The 22,849-nt window shown below is 37.8% G+C and overlaps 1 protein-coding gene and 1 pseudogene across 31 annotated transcripts in view; one reads left to right on the top strand and one right to left on the bottom strand.

Annotated features, from left to right (window-relative positions):
* Positions 1-22,849, bottom strand: part of Setd5 (SET domain containing 5) — an 89,945-nt gene that overhangs the window by 47,470 nt on the left and 19,626 nt on the right. For 3 of the 31 annotated variants that reach the window (XM_042273792.2, XM_042273791.2, XM_042273795.2), the window contains exons 2-6: positions 6,929-7,115; positions 1,676-1,781; positions 1,141-1,349; positions 744-802; positions 127-305 (exon numbers count right to left, since the gene is read on the bottom strand). In XM_042273792.2, the coding sequence (XP_042129726.2) occupies positions 127-305; positions 744-802; positions 1,141-1,349; positions 1,676-1,781; positions 6,929-6,999 (624 nt within the window). In that variant the 5' untranslated portion in view covers positions 7,000-7,115. Of the gene's footprint in view, positions 1-126; positions 306-743; positions 803-910; positions 1,037-1,140; positions 1,350-1,444; positions 1,582-1,675; positions 1,782-2,054; positions 2,248-3,465; positions 4,069-5,901; positions 6,127-6,282; positions 6,379-6,928; positions 7,116-22,849 lie in introns of those variants that run through there. The other 28 variants (XM_042273789.2, XM_076567545.1, XM_076567546.1 and 25 more) reach the window with 25 other exon arrangements.
* Positions 12,512-16,165, top strand: LOC102920384 (large ribosomal subunit protein uL5 pseudogene; annotated as a pseudogene).

Genomic DNA, 22,849 nt, shown 5'->3' with positions numbered 1-22,849 from the left:
CCCAACACTGGCATCAAATTTCTTTAAAAAAAAATTAAGTGTATTCTTGTTCAAAAATCTGAGCTATTTCAGACATACTTCTATTCAAGTTTTATTTATTTGTTTGTTTGTTTATGTTTTGCATACCTTAATCTTCTTCGTCTTTGGTGCTGCACGACCCTTTTCTGGACTCTTTTTCCGCTTCTTGGGTTTGGTTCTTCTAACAGTTAAGGTGATGCTTGTAGGTGTGTGCTGTGTTGCTGTGTACAACACAGTGGAAGGAGAAAGCTCCTCATCCCAGCTTTCTGTTGCACTGCTATCCCCACCTGAAATAAGATGATTTCACAGTTCAGGTACTAACATCAACTTCCTCCCCTCCATGAGTATCACATCTAGTAAGTCATTACTTCTACTGTAACTCTACATCTATTAAATCAACATAGGCCCCATCTTTCTTCTGAAAATAAGATGTTGTTGACGACATTAAGTATAAGATTTATTCTGTATTCCATCTATTTTTTCCCCTTCAAAATAAACTACACTGCTTTTTAACTATAAATGAATAACTTAAAGAAAAGGGAATACATTTATTTTTGGTGCTCACAAAGAATAATTTCACCAGTAGAGGTCTTTTATTTCCCAAATAGAGCTCTATAGTGCCTTTGTGGGGACTTCTTTATGTGAAGATAGTTATGTACTATAGGAGAACATTTAAATCACAAAATAGTTAGTCAAAATGTGGGTTTAACCCACCTTCGGCTCACCTGATATGTTGTCCTGCTTCCGCCGATGAAGTCTAATAACCTTCCCCCTGCTCATTCCCCTAAAGAGGGAAAATAAACTTAAAGTAGTCCTTCCAGCAGCATGCAGCACATCACATCATACATGGGAGAAGTGTCTCTGCATATACTACCCCCTCCCTCCCACCTACCAAATGTTTCCAGGACATTAAATTTCATATCAAATTCAATAGCTTTAACATCAATCTCTCATTCCTTGTTGTCAGCAATTCTCACCTAGTGCAGAGAATTCGAGCCAAGGAGCACTAAGGAATCATCTACATTAACAAACACAAGAAAGAATACTTTGAGCTTTTCCCTACTGATAAGAAACCCTAATCCCAGCAACCCAGGTTTGAATTTAAATAGAACAGGATCTTACCTGCACTTGTCACAGTTGAGAAGGAAGCCATCCTGAGAAAGACCACAAGGACACCAGGTAGGAACAGTCTCTCCTTCAGAGTTCGGGCTGTCTCCACAGCGTTCCTCTACGGGCGACGGCAGGCCATTCAGGTCAGAACGAGGGATGATCGTCTGGACAGGGGGAGAAGCAGGAGGTGTCGGAGGAGGAGGGGCTCCGTAATTATGATCCTGAAAATAAGATTTTTTAAATCAACAGTGTCCAAACACTGGCCCCTCTCTCCCCTAAAGTATGGTACATATGGAAAGAAAGAAGAAAGTAGTACCCTTTGTTTTTTGGCTTCAACCAGGAAAGTGATAAAACAAAATGCCAAGGTCAACTGGGACATAAAAACAAGAACAATGATGCAGGGCTAGACGTCCGCTGGAGGCAGGGAAGTGCAAAAGGGGCAACTTCGTCATGCTGCATATAAACATTTCAAGAAAGTCACAATGTATAAGAATGGATTACACTCCAGGAAGATCACTGCTCTGGAGAGAAACAAGTGCATACTCACAGCATAAGGCAGTCCTCGACACCCATGCCTCTGAGTGGTCCCATAATTATGAGTGGAATACACGCTCTTCTCATTAACTGCTGGACTAGCCTCCACAGATTCAGGGCTGCACAAAGGCGAAAAGCAACGCATGATAGCATAACACCTACTCTTCCCTTAAACTAATAGTTCATTTCCCATTCTAACCCCTTCTCTTTCCACAACCACCAGCCACTAGAATAAGAAAGAACTTTAGTGAAAGTCTGTTTAACATAACTAAGCCTATAAATAATAGTGTTATTGAATGTGGATTTGTGTGTAACATGAAGCCAGTACAGGCAGATGTCTCAAGGCAGGCACCTGGGATACAAGGTGTCCCTAATGACAAACACAAACGTACCAGCAGAGCGGGGAGTTTCCCCTAGAGAAGCCACTCTGGGCTGGTTTAGACTCAGAACTATTCTTCTTAATTGGATCTCTTAATACTTCCATGAAACCTCACATGACATTTGCAGTGAGTGAGATGATGAAAGTGCCTTCTGCACTGCCCCAGGGACCAGGCCCTCTTCCATTCACTACCAAGACAGGATACCCTGAAGAAAGTACAGGCAAAAACAATGGCATCTTATATTTATCACACCTCTCATCTTGAACCCCCAAATACCTTTCACATATTAAAATTTCTCATCCATCAAGGACATGCAAGCATATTCAAGGACACAATTGTTTAATAGCTGCATGACGATAACAGAACTTCAAAGTAATCAAAACTTAACTTGGGAGTTAGATTTGTTTCATGCTAAATAGTAACTGTAGCTACCATTATGAATCGCCTATTACTTGGGTCTACCATGTATTAATTCATTTAATATCTGTGATTATTAAACACAGTAAGCAGCATTCCCCCACCCCCCTTTTTAAATAGATTTATTTATTATGTATACAGGGCAGAACACCAGAAGAGGGCACAGATGTCATTACAGATGGTTGTGAGCCACCATGTGGTTGCTGGGAATTGAACTCAGGACCTCTGGAAGAGCAGCCAGTGCCTCTGAGCCATCCTGCCAGCCCCAGCATTCCCTTTTTATAGAGGGAAGTGAAAATGAGGTAGTGAGATTATATGATTTTTTTCCAAGTTGATATGCTGATAGAGCCAGGATTTGAAACAAAGATGTCTGACTCCAAAGCCTCTTCTTTCCCATTATGCCTTGCTTGAAAGCAAGGACAGCATTTTGTCTGTAAACGGCATTTGAGACCTTGCTAACCAGGCTCATTGAGAAGCTTGGGTTAGTTTTGGTTTTTGTTGTATCCTGGGCAAGTAGAAAATTAACTGCCCAGGCACTAATTTTTTTAAATTAAAGAACCAAATACATTCAAAGCAATAAATTTAACATAAGCTTTACTTGATAATAAAAAGGCACCCATGGCGAAGGCTAAAATAGGTCTTAGAGAAGAATAAAACAGGTTTGTTTGTTTACATCAACTTTACTTGGTTAGGTTTTATGGACTTTTGAAGAATTAAAGAATGTAATTGTATGACTTGGTGGAAGTGAAATGGATTATCTGTAATGCATATTAATCAGAACAAAGCTTCACCCATTAGCAACTCCAAAAATCAGTGTTAATGCAACTCCAGAGATCAAAGGGTTTTAGGGAATCAAATAATTCAGTTTGCTTCAAATAACCACCTTCCTGCTTCAAGATATACAAAACCCACAACACTGAGCAGGAGTAACGCGTGTAATTCAATGTAGCACATTAACTGGTAAGTGAGGGATAAAGTAAGACTCTTATATATGTAGCAAACTCACCTAGTTTTATGCTCCACAACTGTGAGAAGGGGTCTTATTAATAACAGCAAAGGTCATTTCTAGGTGAGGAACTTAAGACAGAGGGAAGTATTCTCTGTTAGTGAGGTGCATGCACTTTAGTAATTGACAGGGTCTTCAAAATGGGAACTGGCAGTGGGAGTGGCTGGGAGGGAAATATATCAAGAATGCAGGTCAGTATTCTTGAGAAAAGGATGATCTGAACATGGGTCACTGAGGCAACTGGGGGAGTACAGGTAGGGTTTCCTAAATGAAACCAAAGGCAGACAAGCATTAATAAAATGAAGGTAAAATTTAGTTTCTATGATGGACAGTTAAAAGAAAGTAATGGATTTATACATTGTTATTGACTATGTATGTTACTAAATAAGTAATCCATCCAAAGGGTTGTACATATTTTTAGGTAGGAGATTTTATACCATTAAACACATGGGGTGAAATTTATTAGAAATGAACTTTTTTGTGGGACAGGAAAAATAAAAGTTGCATGAAATAAAAGATGGCCATGGAGATGGAGCTATGTTGGTTATATCTTACCCATCTCCAAACTGGGTAAATATGTACATATGCACTTCATGTGCAAGTCTAGGGAATAAAAATAAAACGTATATTGTGGAGGTTAACAGGCCATCCTACTGCTTAGTAATATGTAGTCAAGCACAGCATTTAAAATATTGCTATGCATGTCTAATCTAAAATTTAAACCCATCTTTAATGATAAAACTTTACAATGTCTACAATGGTTAAGGATTAAACAATTACACATTGATAAATACATTGATTTTTATGTATATTTTAAAATACAGATTAAAAATTTACAGTATCAAGATTTGGGGATATAGCTCAGTAGAGGGCTTATCTAGCCTGTTTGAGGACCTGGGTTCAGGCCTCAGGACAGCAAAAAACAGCACACACAAAAAAAGGAGTATTATGATTGCATGTCTTTATTAGACAACCACTTTATGCAAATAATTATATCCTTTTTTTCTTCTGTGGCTAAAATGTTATAACAGTTGGTCATACACAGAGAAATTGGGCTCAAATTGGGCTCACAACAGATATAGTCATCAATTATGTTCAATGAATAATATGCAGCTGGCTACTATAATGCCACCTCTTAGAAAATAATTGAAATTCTGTCATGCAAGAGATGTAAATATCTTCTTTTCAATTGTGTTATATCTAGAAGATTTCGTGTGTGTGTGTGTGTGTGTGTGTGTGTGTGTGTGTGTATTGTAGAATGTAAACTGCTATAATTAGACTTAATAATCTCATGAGGTAAGGTATAGGTTTCTTTCTTGGTTAGATATGTTGCCTTTAATACCAGGTTTAATCTTAACAGTGCTTAGAACAATGGTTAGGCATGATGAAGGACAAATATCATTAATAATTAATAGACTAGCACATAAGCTAAACGACTGCCGTCAATGCCCTTTGTAAAACTGCTCAACAAGAAATGTGAAGTTGGTTGTGACCATAGATGGTATCAAAACTTTGAAGACACTGAATTAGAGCACTTAGGAAGTCCTAGACATGGCACTACAGTCATAGTACAGACCAGACTGCTTTCATTCATGCATTACTCCTGGATTCCCCAGCACATGTGCATAGCTACTGTTATACTTTGAGGGAAATACTAATGCTAAGAATGACTGCTTTGGGTCTTTTCCTTACTTACCAATTCCAAACTTACTCATTTAACCTCTTTATTTCTCATAAATATTATTTATTTCTCATAAATATTAATGAGGTCTATACATTATTTGTTAATACTGCAGTAGGATATTATCTGACTTTATAAAGGCCTGCAACCACTATATAATTGAGCTGGCTATCCAATAACACAGGAAGACTTTTAAATACTTTGTTTTGGGAAAGAGTTATACAATTGGAAGTCTCAGCTAATGATAACTAAATCTTGTTGGCATGCAAAAAACCAAACCAAACCAACCAAACTAACAAACAAACAAAAAAACCCAAATCAAACCAAACGAAACCAAACAAGCCACCCCACAAACCCAAACCAAAAAACCCACAAAGTAACAACAAAACAAACAAAAACCTCTACAATAAAGATGACCAGTCTTTCCTATGCCCTCCCCCGCACCCCACTGTTATATGAGAAGAAGCTTAAAAACTGGCTTTCAATTCCAGACTACCCCAGAATACCATATATTACTTCTTAGGGTAGCTGCATGTCTTCCTCTTTAAGGAACCCAAATAAACAGTCAACAGCAGGCAGCTTTATAAAGAAATATACATGCTCTTTAATAGTATCCTCAGTTTTAAGGAAACCACTATGAACAAGGGATGCCATTCAACCCAGAATTCTGAAACAGTTGCTTTGCTTTGCTGAAGGGGAAAGAATTCCCAGGGACTGAAAATGGCAAGAGAAACGGGAATTAGAGCAACACCCACCTCACTCAAGAAGTGGCTGTGGGATCAAGAGTCTGAACTGGACCTGAACATATTCAAAACACCAGGATTTTTCCAGCCCAGACCCTAATCCCTGGTACTGCCTGGAATAGACTTGGCTTCTGGGGGTGTGCTGCCCCCTAGGCCCCTTGGGTCTCTTTCGCTGGACTTTCACATCCTGGTGTAGTGCCACTTCGTCTTGAAAGGTAGGGGGCTTCCACTTCCTTTCTGTAAGCAAGGAAGATTGGGTACAAGGGAGGTAAAAGGACAAGAGGGGGGAATCTGTGAGCGGGGGCAATCTTGGACAACTTAAGAGAAGGGATACAAAAGGCTAAAAAATTTTAAACTGAGTAATATATATAAAATTGTATAATGAAGGCCTACCTTCATTGTCATTTGGCATTTAAATTCTTCAAGAACTGAGTCTATTTTAGGGATTGGACTTTTCGACAAATTCTGAATTCCTAATGCTGCTCTTAGCTGAAAAACAAGTTTGGTACCACTGACTTTGAAGGTCCTCTTTCTAGGCAACGAATATTGTAAAAACAGATGATACAGCTCTCCATGTCTTCTACCCCAGAGTGAGCTGGTTAAGCAGTTTGCCCATATAGTTTCAGCCCCTTTACTCTAGAATAATGACAAGTACATAGGAAGAGGCCTTCAAAGAAAATCAGTTGGAAAGGAAACCTCCTATCTCTCTTATCAAAATCATTAACTCTTTAGAAGGAGGTGATACACCTACTTCATTTCAATCTTCCCCACCCATAAAACAAAGGAAAATGTAACCACTGCTGTGCAACTTTGATTATATTTATGATTTACCCAGAAATCCCTCCTTTAAAGTTCCTTTCCTCCCCCTTCCAATTCCTTTGTCCCTCCAGCTGGGGGTGGGGGAAGGGCAAGCCTAATGTTTTCTGAAGTGGGATTGGTTTTAATTAAGAAAATATTACATATAGCTATGAACTGCTCAGAAGAAATCCATTCTCGCACAAACTTGAAGCAATCCTATTATCTAGGAAGTAGCACTTACTCTGATCCAGCAGCCATATCTGAGTAGGATGTATCTGGTGTGGTGACTCCCAGAGGGATTGCAATGCTCATGACGTCCAAGACAGCAGAGGGTGGAAATCACGGGGTCCAATTAATGGAGACTGACCACTCAAAGAGTGGGGGTGAGCTGCAGAGCCTCAGCCAACATGTTACGGACATGAGGAAACCTGCCACAGAAAAGGAAAATAACCACTGACCAGAGAGTCCTTTAAATTTATCTTAAACGGCCAGGTGGTGGTATTGGTGCTGCTGCACACCTGTGATCCCATCACTTGGGAGGCAGAGGCAGGCAGATTTCAGTAAGTTCAAGGCCAGCCTGGTCTATAATTCGAGTGAGTTCCAGGAGAGCCAGGAGTGTTACACAGTGAAACGTAGTCTCAAAAACCTAAATAAATGGATAAATAAATACATAAATGATTAAGTGAATAAATAAAATAAAATGCTGTCTAGTGTTTTTCAGCTGTTTGAATAAGTCTTTTTGTGTGCTTGTGGTGTTTGTGTACAGTGTATGCATGTCAAGTGTGTAGGCTTGAGTGTACTCCTTCATGCATATGGAAACCACAGGAGGATTCTGGGTATCATCTTCTACGACTCTCAAATCTTATTCAGCATTTTGGCTGGCCAGCAAGCTTGGTTGTCTCCCAGCACTGGTTAGAGGTTTGTGAAGCCACATCCTCCTGTCTTTTACATGGAGGCTGGAGATTTGAACTCAGTTGCATAAGTGCTATTATTATCCATCGAGCCATCTCTCTAGCCCCTTGAATTTGAATAAGGCTTTAAAGAATAAGTCTAGGTTTACTATGTAGTCTAATTTACTAATGTTCTACAAATGAGGTTAGCAAAGAGTTATGCTTACTTTTAAATTTCTATTTTAATTATTTTCTTTCCTGCCAAAGCAAAAACAATGACCTGCCTGGATCACTAACAACCACATGTTTCTCCCTCTTTAACTGCCTAGCAGACAGTTTTAGTAGTCTAGGATATATGAAACAAGTATTAAGATTCACGACGGTTATCAGAAGTATTCTAGTTTACTCCTTAATAGTTCCATTTTAACTTTTCCATAGGCAATCAATAAATGTAGCTTTATCAGCACTCAGTTATTTATTCTAAAGTAAACCCGGGAGAGCTCAATTAGTTGTTTATATTTGATCAGATAGCCATTTCTATGCTTTGACTTGTTTTTTTAAAAAATATATTTACGTATATGGGTGTTTTGCCTGTCATGTCTATAAACTACATGCATGCAGTACCCACAGAGGCCAGAAGAGGGCAATGGATCCCCTCAGACTGGAGTTTGAAACAGTTTTGAGCTGCTATATGGGTGCTAGGTATTGAACCCAAGGAACTCTAGAACAGCCAATGTTTTTAACTGCTGAGTCATCTCTCCAGACCCTCTCTGACTTAAATAGTCTTAACTGTCTTGGAGAAGATATAATTATCCAAAAAACCAATTTGTGCAGGAATATACACTCATAGATATGAATAAAAACAAAAACCACAGGGTAAAGCTAAACGTGTGGGTACAGAGGATATACAGAAATCTGTACTTCCTGCTCAATTTTGCTGTGACTTAATAACTGCTTTAAAGAAGTGTACACGAGTACTTTTTCTCACTGAAAGATAACATAAACTCAATAAACATTTCATGACAAAGATTTAGAGATTTTTTGTGTTTAAAAAAGCAATGAACATACATACTGATTTGATAACCATAAATTGGTCTTTATTTAAGAATAAAAAATTCATTGAATAGTAAGTACAAAAAAATCAAATTAAGGAAGGCATCTGGAGAGCAGAATCTGTATGATTCACATTAGTGGTTTCATTTTAACATAAAAAGAGCCACTAAAGCATGAAACAAGAAGCATTTTTATGTGGGTGTTCAGAAGTCAATATACTGTCAAAGACCTAGACTAAAAAAGGGTCTCATGACTGATATATTAATTTATGCTAAGACAGCAGACAGGTCAAAGCCAGGCAGTAGTTGCACATGCCTTTAATCCCAGCACTTGGGAGGCCAGCATGAGCTATGGATTGAGTTCTAGGACAGCCAGGGCTACAGAGAGACCCTGTCTTGGAAAAAATCAAAAGAAAGAAGTCAAATAATTATCAATATTATTACAAAAAATAGTTAAGTAAAATGAAAGTATAAGATACTGATTGAATCAATCCAGGGATAAATGAAGATTTTAAAATAGTTACTGATTTGAGACATGAATTTTATTTTTATAAATGACACAGATCAATGTGGCTAAGGAAACTAATTCTGAATGGTGAGTCAGTCCAAGATTTAAGACTACCTAAAGGTATTACTTTTGCACCATTAATTCATAAAGCTACCACAGCTATAAACTAAAACAGTTTTCTGTAGGACCTGGGCCTCTTCAAATAGAGTATGACAAAATACCTATTCTCATCCAACTCAGGGTGACACTGTTAGACTGAAAACTGAAATGCAAATGAAATCAGCTTTCCTACCAACTTGTCATAATTCATGATAATGTGATTGGTTCACTTGCTGTCTCTGGACCAACTTGCAAATAAATGTCCCTCCCCAACCCCCAAGTAGTCAAACAAGAATTCTCAAACACCCAAGTCATTGGGAAAATGACATAAAATCTGCAAATGACAAAACAAAGAGACCACCTACAAATAAAGCCCAAAGGACATACTGAAGGATACTCCCTCTAATTTTAGCACTGTTAGATAATTTGCATTAAGGAAAGCTTAGAAGTTGTTTGACCAGATAACCAGAAGTCCATCTGATGATCATAACCTTTGATTAGTCAAAGGAATCCAAATCATGTGTTCTATTTCAGAAAAGGCCTTAAAAAAAAAAAGAAAGAAAGAAATGATTCAACACTATTATCACTCTTCTGCTAAAGCCACCACCAACACACATTCATAAAAATCAACCATCCATCTGCAGACACACATACCTAGGCTGATAGCTAATTTTCCCCCCTGACAGAATAACTTGAAAAAAGATATACTACACAAGGCAAAAGTGGGAAAGTTACTTCATGTAGTACCTCCATTTAAGAATGAATAAATTAAGCCAAGCAGTGGTGGCACACACATTTAATCTCAGCACTTGGGAGGCAGAGGCAGGTAGATCTCTGTGAGTTCGAGGCCTGCCTGGTCTACCAAGGGAATTCCAGGACAGCCAGGGCTGTTACATAGAGAAATCCTGTCTTGAAAAACCAAAGGGGGGGTGGTGGTGGCAAATTATTTCTACATCACCTAATGAAATCCTAACACAATTGCTGGGTGTGGTGGCACACACCTATAATCCCAGCATTCAAGAGGCAGAAGGATCAAGAGGGGCCAGCCTGGACTATGGAGTGAGACTTTGCTTCAAATGCAATGGTGAGATCTTACACCAGCTATCTGAACAGCTGAGATGTATCTTTATGAAATACTTCTCTTCATAAGTTCTTTTTCCTCTTGTCTAGCTTTATGTAACTGAACTACTGCTACTATTCTGATGAAAGCAACTGTAATAGGCCAGCTTAACCATATTGCTCTAAATCATGTTTCCATAATAATGAGGTTTCTTTTTTTAAATTTATTTATTTATGTCTATGGCTGTTTAATCTGCATGTACACTTGCACACCAAAAGAGGGCGTCAAATCCCATAGTTATAGGTGCTGGGAATTGAACTTAGGACTTCTGGAAGAACAGCCAAAGGTCTTAAGTACTAGGCCGTTTCCCCAGACCCCATGATGAGGTTTCTTAATTCAAATTCTGGTAATATAAAAATTCTCTTTATAGTCCCTCCCCTGAAAAATGGTGTGACATGTAGCTACTTAAATGTTAATCGAACAACTTTTACTAGATCACCTATATACAATCTTTTATTATAACACTTACCTCATGTAAGAAATCAGGTATTTACTCTGGTTTATCAAGCTTATAGTTACAGTAACTATTCATTTAATCTCACAATTTGGAGATGTGTCCTGGAAAGAGTGTAAGAACTCTCTAGACAGAAATAATTTCAAGATATCATTTACTCCATTACTCAAATTCTTATCACCAAAACGCCATGGGCAGGGAATTTTACAAAAATGTATTTTTACCCACTGCTGTAGTTCTAACGGTCAGATACTACGTCCGACACATCAAGAGGGATCAAGAAAACATTTACTAAGAGAACTCATCATGGTAACCAAGCTCAGCATTTACTAGAATTCAAAATACAATAAATGAAAAGGATTTGGGGCAGTCACCTTTGAGGTCCCCCCAATTATCTGTCAGTAGCTTTGAAGACCTAGAAAAGGCTGAGACACAAATCAGTATTTCAAAAAAACTTGATGGGCTCACAAAGTACAAAGTGGAACCCTCCTACCGATTAATGATAATTTTATTTGTTTGCACTGCCTTGTTAATCTCTTTACTTTCCATTTAGCACCAAGCCTAACCCTTTAACTTGCACGCCCCATCATGTGCAAAATAAACTAAGGGCAGAAAGGAAATGGCCTTGATTTTCAAGGTCATCAGATACTGTATCTTTCTCTTCCCTTCAAATTAAAACCCTGTTTCCTGAGGGATTCTCAAAGGGTTTTTTCCCCCCTTTCCTTGGGAGTTCTTCACTGACCATACCCAAACTCAGTAACTTCCTTTTGAAATCCTGTAGCCCAAATCAACCTTAAATATGTACCCTGTTGGCTCAACCTCCCAAGTGCTATTGTAAGCATACGCCACCACACCTGACACAGACCTCTTTTCATCAAATACCAGATTGACTCTGGACAAGGGTCTAGCAAAACCATGAAATTATGACTCCTTTCTTCTCCCTCATTCTATTCCTGACAATGGGAACGGGATGGGGGATGGGTGGTGTGTGTGTGTGTGTGTGTGTGTGTGTGTGTGTGTGTGTGTGTGTGTGTGTGTGTGTGTGTGTGTAATCAGTTCTACCTGTGGTGAACTCCACCAACTTTCTACATTCCCAGAAGGAAAAGAAACCTGTAAAATTTGGGGTAAAGAGGAAGAAGGGAAGAGGTAATCTGTATTTCCTAAATTTCAGCATTTTCTCCACAAAGTCAAATATAGTATTGGACAGAATGAGCTCTCCACATTTGAAATATTAATAGGTCATAAACATGGAAAGAGAGCTGTTCATGAGTCACCAACCATTAGAGGGCATGAACTTTACATTTATTTTTATTTTTTTGTGGATTTCATATTTTAAAAAACTCGGAAACAAACTATTCTTCAGAAAAATATTTTCAAAAGCATACTCAGAATTAAAAAATGCAAGGTATGAAAGTGACAAGGAAGAAATAAAGTAGGCCAAGTCTTCAACAGCAGCAAGTAAGAGAAAGGGCAGGGGCAGAGTAAAAATGCAGTTTCACTCTCCCATCAATTAACAACCCAGCAGATCTACAGAATACTACATCTACAAACAGACCCAGCTTGTCTTCCAATACTGAGTACTCTTTTGAGAGTCCCCATTTATATGTAGTTTCTAGACTTTTCAGAGATTTCAGAAGAAATACATCAGACAGGTGAGGCGGAAGCAGCTGGGAGACAAGAGTCCAATAAACAGCCAATGCAATGAAAGAAAGGCAGCCCAAGTCTGCTTTCGCCACCCTGGGAAGAGGACTGGCAGGAAGAGGAGTGCCGCTTCAGAAAGAGCAGGCTTCAGACAGTCTTTGTACTGAGGCTGTGGACCTTGGCCACTCTCCCAGAGATGATGCAATCCTGATGAACAAGATCTGCTGCCAGACAACGATTGTTAGCAGCCTTTCAGACAGCAACTCAGCCAAGAAGCAATCTCTGATCAGCTCTCCATGAGCCACCAGAATGTCAAATTTCTTCAATTTCAGTCCCTGATAAAATAAAGGGAATATCCTGTCCCACACACCCCCAAGCCCTTTTCTTAGAATGTCCCTTTGTCTTACCCCACTTTCTTTTAATTCGTTTGGGTTTACAGTATCTAGTACTCATAATTAAATTTAAAATGAAACACCAAAAACATTTTTATTTTGATGAACAGAATTCTTTCAACTTATTAACAATAGTATGTTTATTATTGTTATCTTCCTCAGTCTCCTAAGAAAAACCTGGAACATAATAACCTCATGAAGTATGAAAACTGCTTTGAAATACGGTACTCAATACAAAAGTAAAAATAAATATTTCACTTAATCTAGAGCCAGAGGTATATTTTGTGTATCTGAAATTATATGGAACTTACTACATAAAATAATAATGTCATCTAGTAGAGAAAAAGGAGAAAATCTACTCTTGCTTAGGCCAACATAAAAGACAGTTAAACAATGTAGTTTTTACAATGTTATTCACAACAGTCACTTTTCTAAGGGGCAGCATTATAGTATGACTTCAAAATTTACTAGAGTCACTGACTATATTAACTTAAGACTCCAACTTAAATATACACTCAATTTAAAAAAATCTTCCCTAAAATTGTCATCGTAGGCCCAATTTCTTATTCAGTTTCAGTACAAGGTTTTTCATGTATAGTATTGTTTCTTACCTTGTTAAAGACCTTAGGTTAGTGAACTCCAGTTAGCTAGAAGCCACAAACCAAATTTCCGTTACAATCCTTAAACTGGGACTCATAAACTCAAAACTCAGGTGTCTAAGACATACCCTGAAATCATTATGTTCATCCCCATATTTACATAATTAAAATTTATACTGCACAGTTCTGAAAAATCTTTAGTAGGCTAATGAATAAATTTAACTCGGTTAATAAGAGAAAAATTTTACAAAAAGGGACTGGTTATGTAATTTGGTAAGGTACTTGTCTGGTACCACTAAGCCCTGGGTTCTATCCCTAGCCTGGCACAAATTTGGTGTGGTGTTACAGGGCTTCAATCCCAGCACTTGGGAGGTACAAGCATAATTATCAGAAGTTCAAGATTATTCTGGGCTACATATAGCAAATTTTGGGTCAACCTGGGATATATGAGACCCTGTCTTTAAAAAAAAAGTTACCTTCAGAAAAACTGCAACAAGGGTTAAAAGAAAAATAGCTGGTAATTTTACAATGTAATCTTTCAATCTGGTTATCTAAATTAAATTAATATACATGTTAAGTTCAATTTTTTCTTAAATCAGTTTTTCTTATGACCATAAAATTTAAAAAAGGAATGGGGAAATTTTATATTAGGATTTTGGGGGGGTGGGATTTGAGACAGGGTTTCTTTGTGTAGCCTTGGCTATCACAGAACTAGCTCTGTAGACCAGAGATCCACCTGCCTCTCTGACTCTTGAGTGCTGGGATTAAAGGCGTGTGCCACCACTACCTGGTTTATATTGAGATTTTTAAATGATGACTTTATCCTCAACAATTTCTATTTTTGTTTTTAACCCTATACTTTTTTTTAAAATCACAGAACAGTTCAAAATGAAAGTTTCACCTATACAATTAGCTTTCTTTTGCAAAACTCATATACCATCTGAATTATATGTTTATTCATTTCTAGCCAAATCCCAAGTATTCTGAGGGGGAAAAAAAACTAGCAATACCATAACATTACTTTTTACCTTGGGAGAAAAGGATGCTATGAAAAAGACTACATAAGGACCCAGAAAATTGTGATGTAGTCCACAATTTAGTTTGATGACTTCAGAAAACATTGTATTACACAGGAAAATTCTACAAGGTCTTAAAATAAAATACTCATTTTCTTTTTTTCCTGCTTCAAATTTCTGTGAATCCTGGCATACTCCCAACTGGCTTGGCAATTTATATAAAGTCTCAAGTCAATGCAACAGAAAGAATATTGTCCTGCTGACTCTAAGAAGCACATGGAGAAGAATTTGCAGCAGGATGTTTACACAGTTCTGTAGAGTTAGGTAAGAATCTGTGAAGAGGACTATCATTAATAACCTGAATGTGGCTAAAAGCAGCTTTCACTTTTCCCAAACTGTATGTATGCAAAAAAAAAAAAAAAAAAGAAAAAGAAAAAGAAAAAAGAAAAAGAAAAAAAAAGTGAGAAGAAATGTGGAAAACATGACCAAGAAGTAAACAACCCCACAGTAAAACCCAAACAAAAAACCGAAAAAGTACAGGTTGCATGTGGTAAGGCTTTAATCTTAGTCCTTGGAAGGCGATCTCTATGAGTTCCAGGTCAACCCTGTCTCAAAACAAAATCTAACAAACTAAACAGCAAAAGGGAGAGAAGGGATAAGCACTATGTAAACTTTTAAGAATATTCAGAGATCTGGTGAGAAGTTCACATAATTTAGATTGTATTAGCTCTGAAGGTAGTGAATATAGGCAAAAGATGTAGGAGTTGAGGAGAAAAAGAGAGAGAAACAGGATGGCATAAACAGTAAGAGACTGAGATACATGATTTGGTAATTTAAGCCAAGATAAAAATTCCTTTTCTCCTAATTCTTCTCCTATATCATCAGTTTACCCTTTCATCTCTTTAACTAAATTATATTCTCACCAGGGGATTCTGAAGCTGGTATAAGGCAATGTCTATAAAGCTTTGCTTACTACAAAACAATTTAAAATCAAATAAAAAGAAACTCTTACTTATAATGGCTATGAGAGAGGCTGAGCTGTATGTAGCAATAGACGAGTTGGGGAAAGAAGTAGCGTAAGACCATACACCATGACAATAGAGCTAAATCACATGATCTTAAATCAGTAAGGCTTTAAGAACTTTGTGTCCTAATACAGTCAAGAATATCCTCTTCTTGCTCTCTATCACGGCTCAAGATCAAGGTGAGAACCACTCAGGAACCTCACATCCCTAAATCTCAGTATCAGTGTGGGGGAGAGTAGAGACAGACTGACCTGGCAGCCATGGTGTTGGAGCAGCTCACAGACCAGAAGAAACCTGTGCTTTCCAAAGCTAGATACACTGTTAGATCCTTTGGCATAAGGAAAAATAAAAAGATTGCTGTTCACTTCACTTCATTGAGCTAAGTCAGAGGAAATCCTGAAAAAAAGGTCTGAAGGTACATGAGTTGAGTTAGGGAAAAATGAACTTCTCAGATATTGGAACAATATTGGTATTAAAGAACACATTGACCTGGGCATCAAATATGACCCGAGCACTGGGATCTATGGCCTGGACGTCAATGTGGTGCTGAGTAGGCCAGGTTTCAGCATCACAGAAAAGAACCATAGGACAGACTGCATTGGGGCCAAACAGAATCAGCAAAGAGGAAACCATGTGCTGGTTCCAGAAGAAGTATGATGGGATTGTCCTGCTTGGCAAATAAATAAATATTTAAAAGGTCAATAAAATTTTCTCCGAGAAATGAAGAAAAAAAGTAAGAAAAGAAAAAGGCTTCTAATAATCAAATAGAGATCTTGTCCTCAAGGAATTTAGATTGAATTCTATACTCAATACTTCTGAGCCTGGCAGGGTGGTACATGCCTTTAAGCAGTCAGGAGGTAAAAGCAAGAAAAGAGCTCTAGGAGTTCAAGACCAGCCTGGTATACATAGCGGAGTTCCAAGTCAGCCACAGGCTGTACAGTGAGACCCCCCATCTCAAAAACCAAACCAAACCAACCAACCAACCGACCAACCAACCAACCAAAATATCAAGACTTCTGAGGCTCTGTCCTACTGTGATCTTAGAATCAGATGATACTTAAGAACTTTCTCATACCAGAAATGTACTTCAGTAAGCAGAATCTCACTCAGATACATTTGCCTCCTTTTAACAAATTCAGACCTTTTTGATTTTCAAACCCTGAAATGTAGACAAGTTTACCTTTTTTAGATGGAGTTATTTACACAAACCACAAGGCATTATTAACCTCATAATTGTACTGATTTAGACAAATTCTTCTACTTCACAAAAATACAATTTTAGGACTTAAAAATTTTTATGTTTTTTTTGTGTGTGAGCACACATTCATGTATGTAATTATGAGTTTGCAGGTCAGAGGATGACGGATATCTGAAGCTGAAGTCCTTGTTTAAAGCAGGGTCTCCTGTTCACTGCTGTGTGTACAATGCTAGCTGGCCTGCATATTCCTAGGGAATTTCCTCTCTCTGCCTCTCTATGGCTGAGGTAACAGGCCTCAGCTGTGTCTAGCTTGCATGGATTCTGAGGAGCGCATTCAAACTCAGCCTTTATGCTTGTAAGGCAAGTACTTTTAACCACTAAGACATTTTCCCCATTATTTTATAGACAAAAACAGAATTACAAAAAAATTAACTTAAGGGACTGGGGGTGTAGCTGAGTGGGAGAGTGTTTGCCTAGCATTCAACAAGCTGGATGATTAACAATGAATAGGGAAAATTTACTCACAAGAAAGTCACACATGTAGCAGCAGAGTTCAAAGGAAAATTAAGATTTTAATGTATAGCCTTTATTTATTAAAGTAACTAATCACTAACTACTTTGGATAGCAATATCTAAATAAAAAGTGTGTTTATTAACTAGCACTACATTAAACAAGCCCAGAATAAAACTCCCAGATCTTTGGGGTGAATTTACATTATGTAGATTTACCTTGGTTTTCTTTTTTTTTTTTTTTTTTTTAATAGTTTTTCGAGACAGGGTTTCTCTGTGTAGCTTTACGCCTTTCCTGGGACTCACTTGGTAGCCCAGGCTGGCCTCGAACTCGGAGATCCGCCTGGCTCTGCCTCCCGAGTGCTGGGATTAAAGGCGTGCGCCACCACTGCCTGGCTTACCTTGGGTTTTATATTACACATATTTTCCACTTTTCTCTTTATTCATCATTGATTCAACAACAACAAAGTAACTATACTATGAACATAAAAGCTATTTGAAGATGTGACTTCCTATATGGTCTTAGGAACTTTGCAGGCTGATCTCAAACTCTAATCCACCTGCCTCTACCTCCTGCATGCTAAGATTATAGGCATGTGCCAAGATACCCAGAGTGTTGTGTGGTGCTTGGAATCAATCCTAGGGTTCTATTCATGGTTGGCAAGCACTCTTACCAGCTGAGGCACATCTTCAGCCCTGAAGATCTTCCTTCCTTCCTCTCCTTTTTTCTTTCTTGAGACAGGGTCTCATTATGTAGCTCTGGCTGTCCAGAACTCCTCAAACTTAAGAGATCTTGCCTCTACCTCCCAAACACTGGATCTATGGTGTGGCATCACCTTATCTGGTCCCTGAAGATGTTTCTTAACTCTAGGCTTATATATATGACAAGTACTGCATTGTCACAACCACATACAAAAACAAATAAACAAACCAAACCCCAATCCTTGTGAGTATGTTTCTTTCCATAACTGAGTCAAAAGTCAATCCACTACAGGGTTTACCAGGGAGAGTTTCTTGTGTAAGCAGTTTATTTATGCTTAGAGAAAACACAAACATTTTTCCTAAGAAAAAACATGGCAAGAAGATTTCTTAAAATATAGAAGAAATGAGCTTGACCATGCATGTTCTGATTCCTGACAAAATAACTAAGAACGTAACACTAAAGAAACCTAAAACTAGCCGGGCGTTGGTGGCACACGCCTTTAATCCCAGCACTCGGGAGACAGAGCCATGCGGATCTCTGTGAGTTCGAGGCCAGCCTGGGCTACAAAGTGAGTTCCAGGAAAGGCACAAAGCTACACAGAGAAACCCTGTCTCGAAGAAAGAAAAAAAAAAAAAAAGAAAGAAACCTAAACCTCTGATGTGTACAAGGGAATTCCTCACTGAAGTTGGGTGGCTCTATCAGTTAAGATCCTTATAGTTAACTTGTTACAAAGATGCTTGCAAAAATATACAAACATAATCTTGGTATGGTGGCACATGGCTGCAATCCTAGAAAACGAGGCAGCAAAGGAAGGTGAATTGCTTTGAGTTTAAGGTTAGTCTACAAAGCAAGTTAGTGATACCATATCTCAAAGAAACCCAACATTAATAGAGCATAAAAAAACAAAATCTCTTAAAATAGAAAAAAAGAGACCCTCTTAAAATAGAAAAGTAATAGTCCAACTGGTTCTGTAAGCTGGTTTTTATATTTAACAAGACATATCTTTGTGTAAATATGTACTTCTTCAATGATACCAAAACATACTTCTATTGATTCATTATAATTTAAATGAATCCTCTAAAGGTAAATAAATGCTCACACTGTTGCTTATTTTTGGTATTCTGCAGTGCTGCACTGAACATTCATTCATTTTGTTTGTTTGTTTTTTGTTGTTTGTTTTTTTTGAGACAGGGTTTCTCTGTAGTTTTGGTGCCTGTCCTGAAGTTCGCCCTGTAGACCAGGCTGGCCTTCGAACTCAGAGATCTGCCTGGCTCTGCCTCCTGAGTGCTGGGATTAAAGGCGTGTGCCATCACCGCCTGGCTCATTCATGGTCTTACTGAGAACTTTCTTCACACATATGCACACAAGTCCTTAGGACAAACTGTTCTAAGTGTAACTACTAAGATGGTATGAACATGTTTCATAGTCTTAATGAACCATCCTCCAGAAATTAAAATCCTTTTACATTCCTACAGACACTGGGGTTGACTAACATGGTGAGACAGCTAAATGTTATTTAATCTCAGGATTATCTTATAGCAAGTTCCAAAAATAACAGTTGTGCACATCACATCTGAGTATATAATATAACTAGTGATAATATGAGAGGGTCCTACTCATCCTAACAATAAAGTTGTGGAGGAAATCAAGCTCATCACTCTTCTGCAAGGTTCAGTCAGATGAATAAGCTTATGTAAGCCAACAACTACTAGACTGCTGAGTAATGTTCAGGTGTAAATTATACAAGTGGTTGTTGAAACTGTTTCAATGGATGAACTCTCTTAAATCACTGTAAACATCAATCTTGTATGAGTTTGATAAATTTTCTTACATTACTGGGAATGAGAATTTCTCATATGGAAGAATGAACAGCATTCCAATATATTCTGTTTGTCATCACACAAAAATGGGTAAACATAAGAACCGCTCTCCAAATCAAGGAAGGAGATAAAAGTTCATGTGGTGTTCTATAAACTGTTTCTGGAAAAATAACTAATTACATCACATCATGGTGACCAGCTGTTCTTGTTTTTAGTGAGTGATCTCTGAGTACTTGGGAAGTTTTGAGTGGTGACAGATTATAGATAGGCAAAGAAACTCCTTTACTCCTGTGGTAGTTTTAAAGAAAATGGCCCCCAAAGGGAGTACTACTATTAGGAGGTGTGGCCTTCTTGGAGGAAGCATGTCACTGTGGGGGCGGGCCTTTAGGATTCTTGCTCAAGCTTCTCTCAGTGTGACAGTCAAATGACTTTATGTTGCCTGCAAGATGCAAGACTCTCAGCTTCTCCTGCAGCATCACCATGCCACCATGCTCCCCACCATGATGATAATGCACTGAACCTCTGAAACCCTAAGCAAGCCACCTCAATTTAATGTTTTCCTTATAAGAGTTGCAATGGTCATGGTGTCTTTTTACTACAATAAAAACCCTAAGACAACTCCCCAGTAGAAAAACAACTCAGTAACAATGGCTGAGTGTCACAGAATAGAAACATAGTAATTTGGACAATTCCTGTTTTAAATGTAAAGCCCAAGTAAATAGGCTGAAAGCACCATCAATGAAAACTATACTACTACATTACCCACTACCCAAATAAACCTTAACTGTACTGATGACAATGAAGCTAACCTTAGATATTCTGTAATTTGAAAAGTTAACAGTAATGGAAAGTAATAGCTACCTCAAAGAAATATGGATAAGCATTGGGGTAAGCTCTGCCTTAGCAAAAATTAATTTATATTACTCACACAGTAAATTATTAACAAAAATGCAGTCTTTGGGATGGAAACCTATTTGTTTCTCTAGAAGACAATGAGATGGGTGGGATTAGCTAGCTAGAGGTTTGCTGAAACCCAGGACCTTTGACAGTTCCTATCATCCAAAGCATCAAAAATATTTAGATTACAGGCTACAAATATTTTTGCAGAAGACCTCAATATGAAAAATGATTCTGAAGCTTTGATGTGGATACCTACCTTTGATCCAGTTTCAGTAATGTTTGTCTCAATACTTGAAAAAAGTAGCTTCAGGGCACTGGTAAACTAGTACTTTTGCTACTATGAATTCCTATACAAAACATAACCACAACCACATACCATGTTAACATTTTTTGTAGTTATTTTATTGTCTCCTGAATCATTTGCTGTTTTTCTGGACATGGCCTAAAACACAGCAGGGAGTTTACAGAATGGAACAAGATGCAAAATATCTTAACATTTCCATACATCAGCCATTTTCCTTTTCATTAAAACACCTATTTATGAATTTTTCTTGAACAAAATATTTTCAACTGAATGTTTTGCCACTACTTTGTAATCAATTTAAAAACTCAGATTTTGTTTTATTTTGCTGAATTTGAACATGATATGTGGCTAAAGATAATCTTGAACTCTTGGTTTGTCCTGCTATCATCATCTCCCAAGTGCAGCAGCAGTACCACAACACAGGCTAAAAATCCATTTTAAAAAAATTCCATGTCCCAGGGCCAGTGATTTAAGACACTTGCTGGGGCTCAGTGGTTAAGAGTACTGGCTGCTCATCCAGAGGTCCTGAGTTCAATTCCCAGCAACCACATGGTGGCTCACAACCATCTGTAATGAGATCTTGTGCCCTGTTCTGGCCAGCAGGCATACATGCAGGCAGAACACTATATGCATAAAATAAATAAATCTTAAAAGAAAAAAAGACACTTGCTGAAAAGTCTGATGATCTGAGTTTAATCTCCTGAACCCACATGGTAGAAGAAGAGAACCAAGACCAGTAAGTTGTCTTCTGACCTTCACACCCAGAGCACATTCACACAATAACAACAAAATATACATGTTCTCGATTTCAACAGATCTCTCATAAACCAACATTAATAACTAAAAAGCATACTCCAGTTTCTGGGGGGGGGGGGAGACACCTTTGAAAGTGTAAAAATTGGCCAGTATGGTGGTATAGGCCTTTGATCTCAACACTTTAAGAGGGCAGAGACAGGCAGATTTCTTGTGAGTTAAAGGCTGCCCTGGTCTCCATAATAGTTTCAGGACAGCCAGGGATATACAGAGACTGTTTCAAAATACAAAACAAAAGTACAAAAATTTATTTCTACTGATTAGAAAAACACTCCAAAACTAAACTATGGAAAACTAGCAATACTTTTGCATAGGATCCTTTATTTTCTGTTCTTAAAGACCACTAGCAATTTATACCCTGGTTAATTACTACTCGCCACTAAGAGTGACAAGATTAACATGATTCTTCTATAAATTTAGGATTTCTAATTTTCAAGATTGCTTTTCACATTATAAATTCCAACTCTTAGAGGAAACAAACACACTGCCTTTCCATTTGCTTTAGTACAATATTCAAACAACTTTAATTCCTGACTGTTAACTAGCTTGTTTTTCTACCAGCTTTCAAACATAATACATTTATAGCTATTTGAGTACATACACTCACAAATTCCTGCTGATCCTGCTTTAGTGAACTGCTCAAAGGATACAATATTGGTCCTTACTTTGGCTATCAACCTGTTGCATTCTAAGTACTTACAAAACAGAAAAGGCAAAGATAAATGTTTAGGGGCTGCCACCATTCCTTATTCTCCTGAAACTCAAATTTAGAAAGTCTTTTATGACTTCCAGACCTGTCACTAATTCTTTCCAAAAAATATTCTTTTAGAAGTTTATCAAGCGCAAACAGAGTCTTAATACAAATAAAACCAAGCAGGCTCCAATGTCTAGTAGCAAAGTTATATGAGTTCTCAAAAAACAAGATCTGAATTCACAAATTGTTTCTTTGCTCAGACAGTAACTGCTTCATAGGTGGGCTTCACAGTAGTTTTACTGCCTGTCCCCTTTCAGGCCAAAAAACTTGTTCAGTTTGTTATATGTTGCTCTCTTAGGAACTGAATTCTGAGTACCTGTAGTTCTTAACTATTTTAAGGAGTGATCATTGATATCCAAAAGAA

This window comes from Peromyscus maniculatus, chromosome 3 (assembly GCF_049852395.1).
Source record: "Peromyscus maniculatus bairdii isolate BWxNUB_F1_BW_parent chromosome 3, HU_Pman_BW_mat_3.1, whole genome shotgun sequence".
NCBI classification, from domain to species: Eukaryota; Metazoa; Chordata; class Mammalia; order Rodentia; family Cricetidae; genus Peromyscus; species Peromyscus maniculatus.
This window is presented reverse-complemented; position numbering and strand designations above follow the sequence as displayed.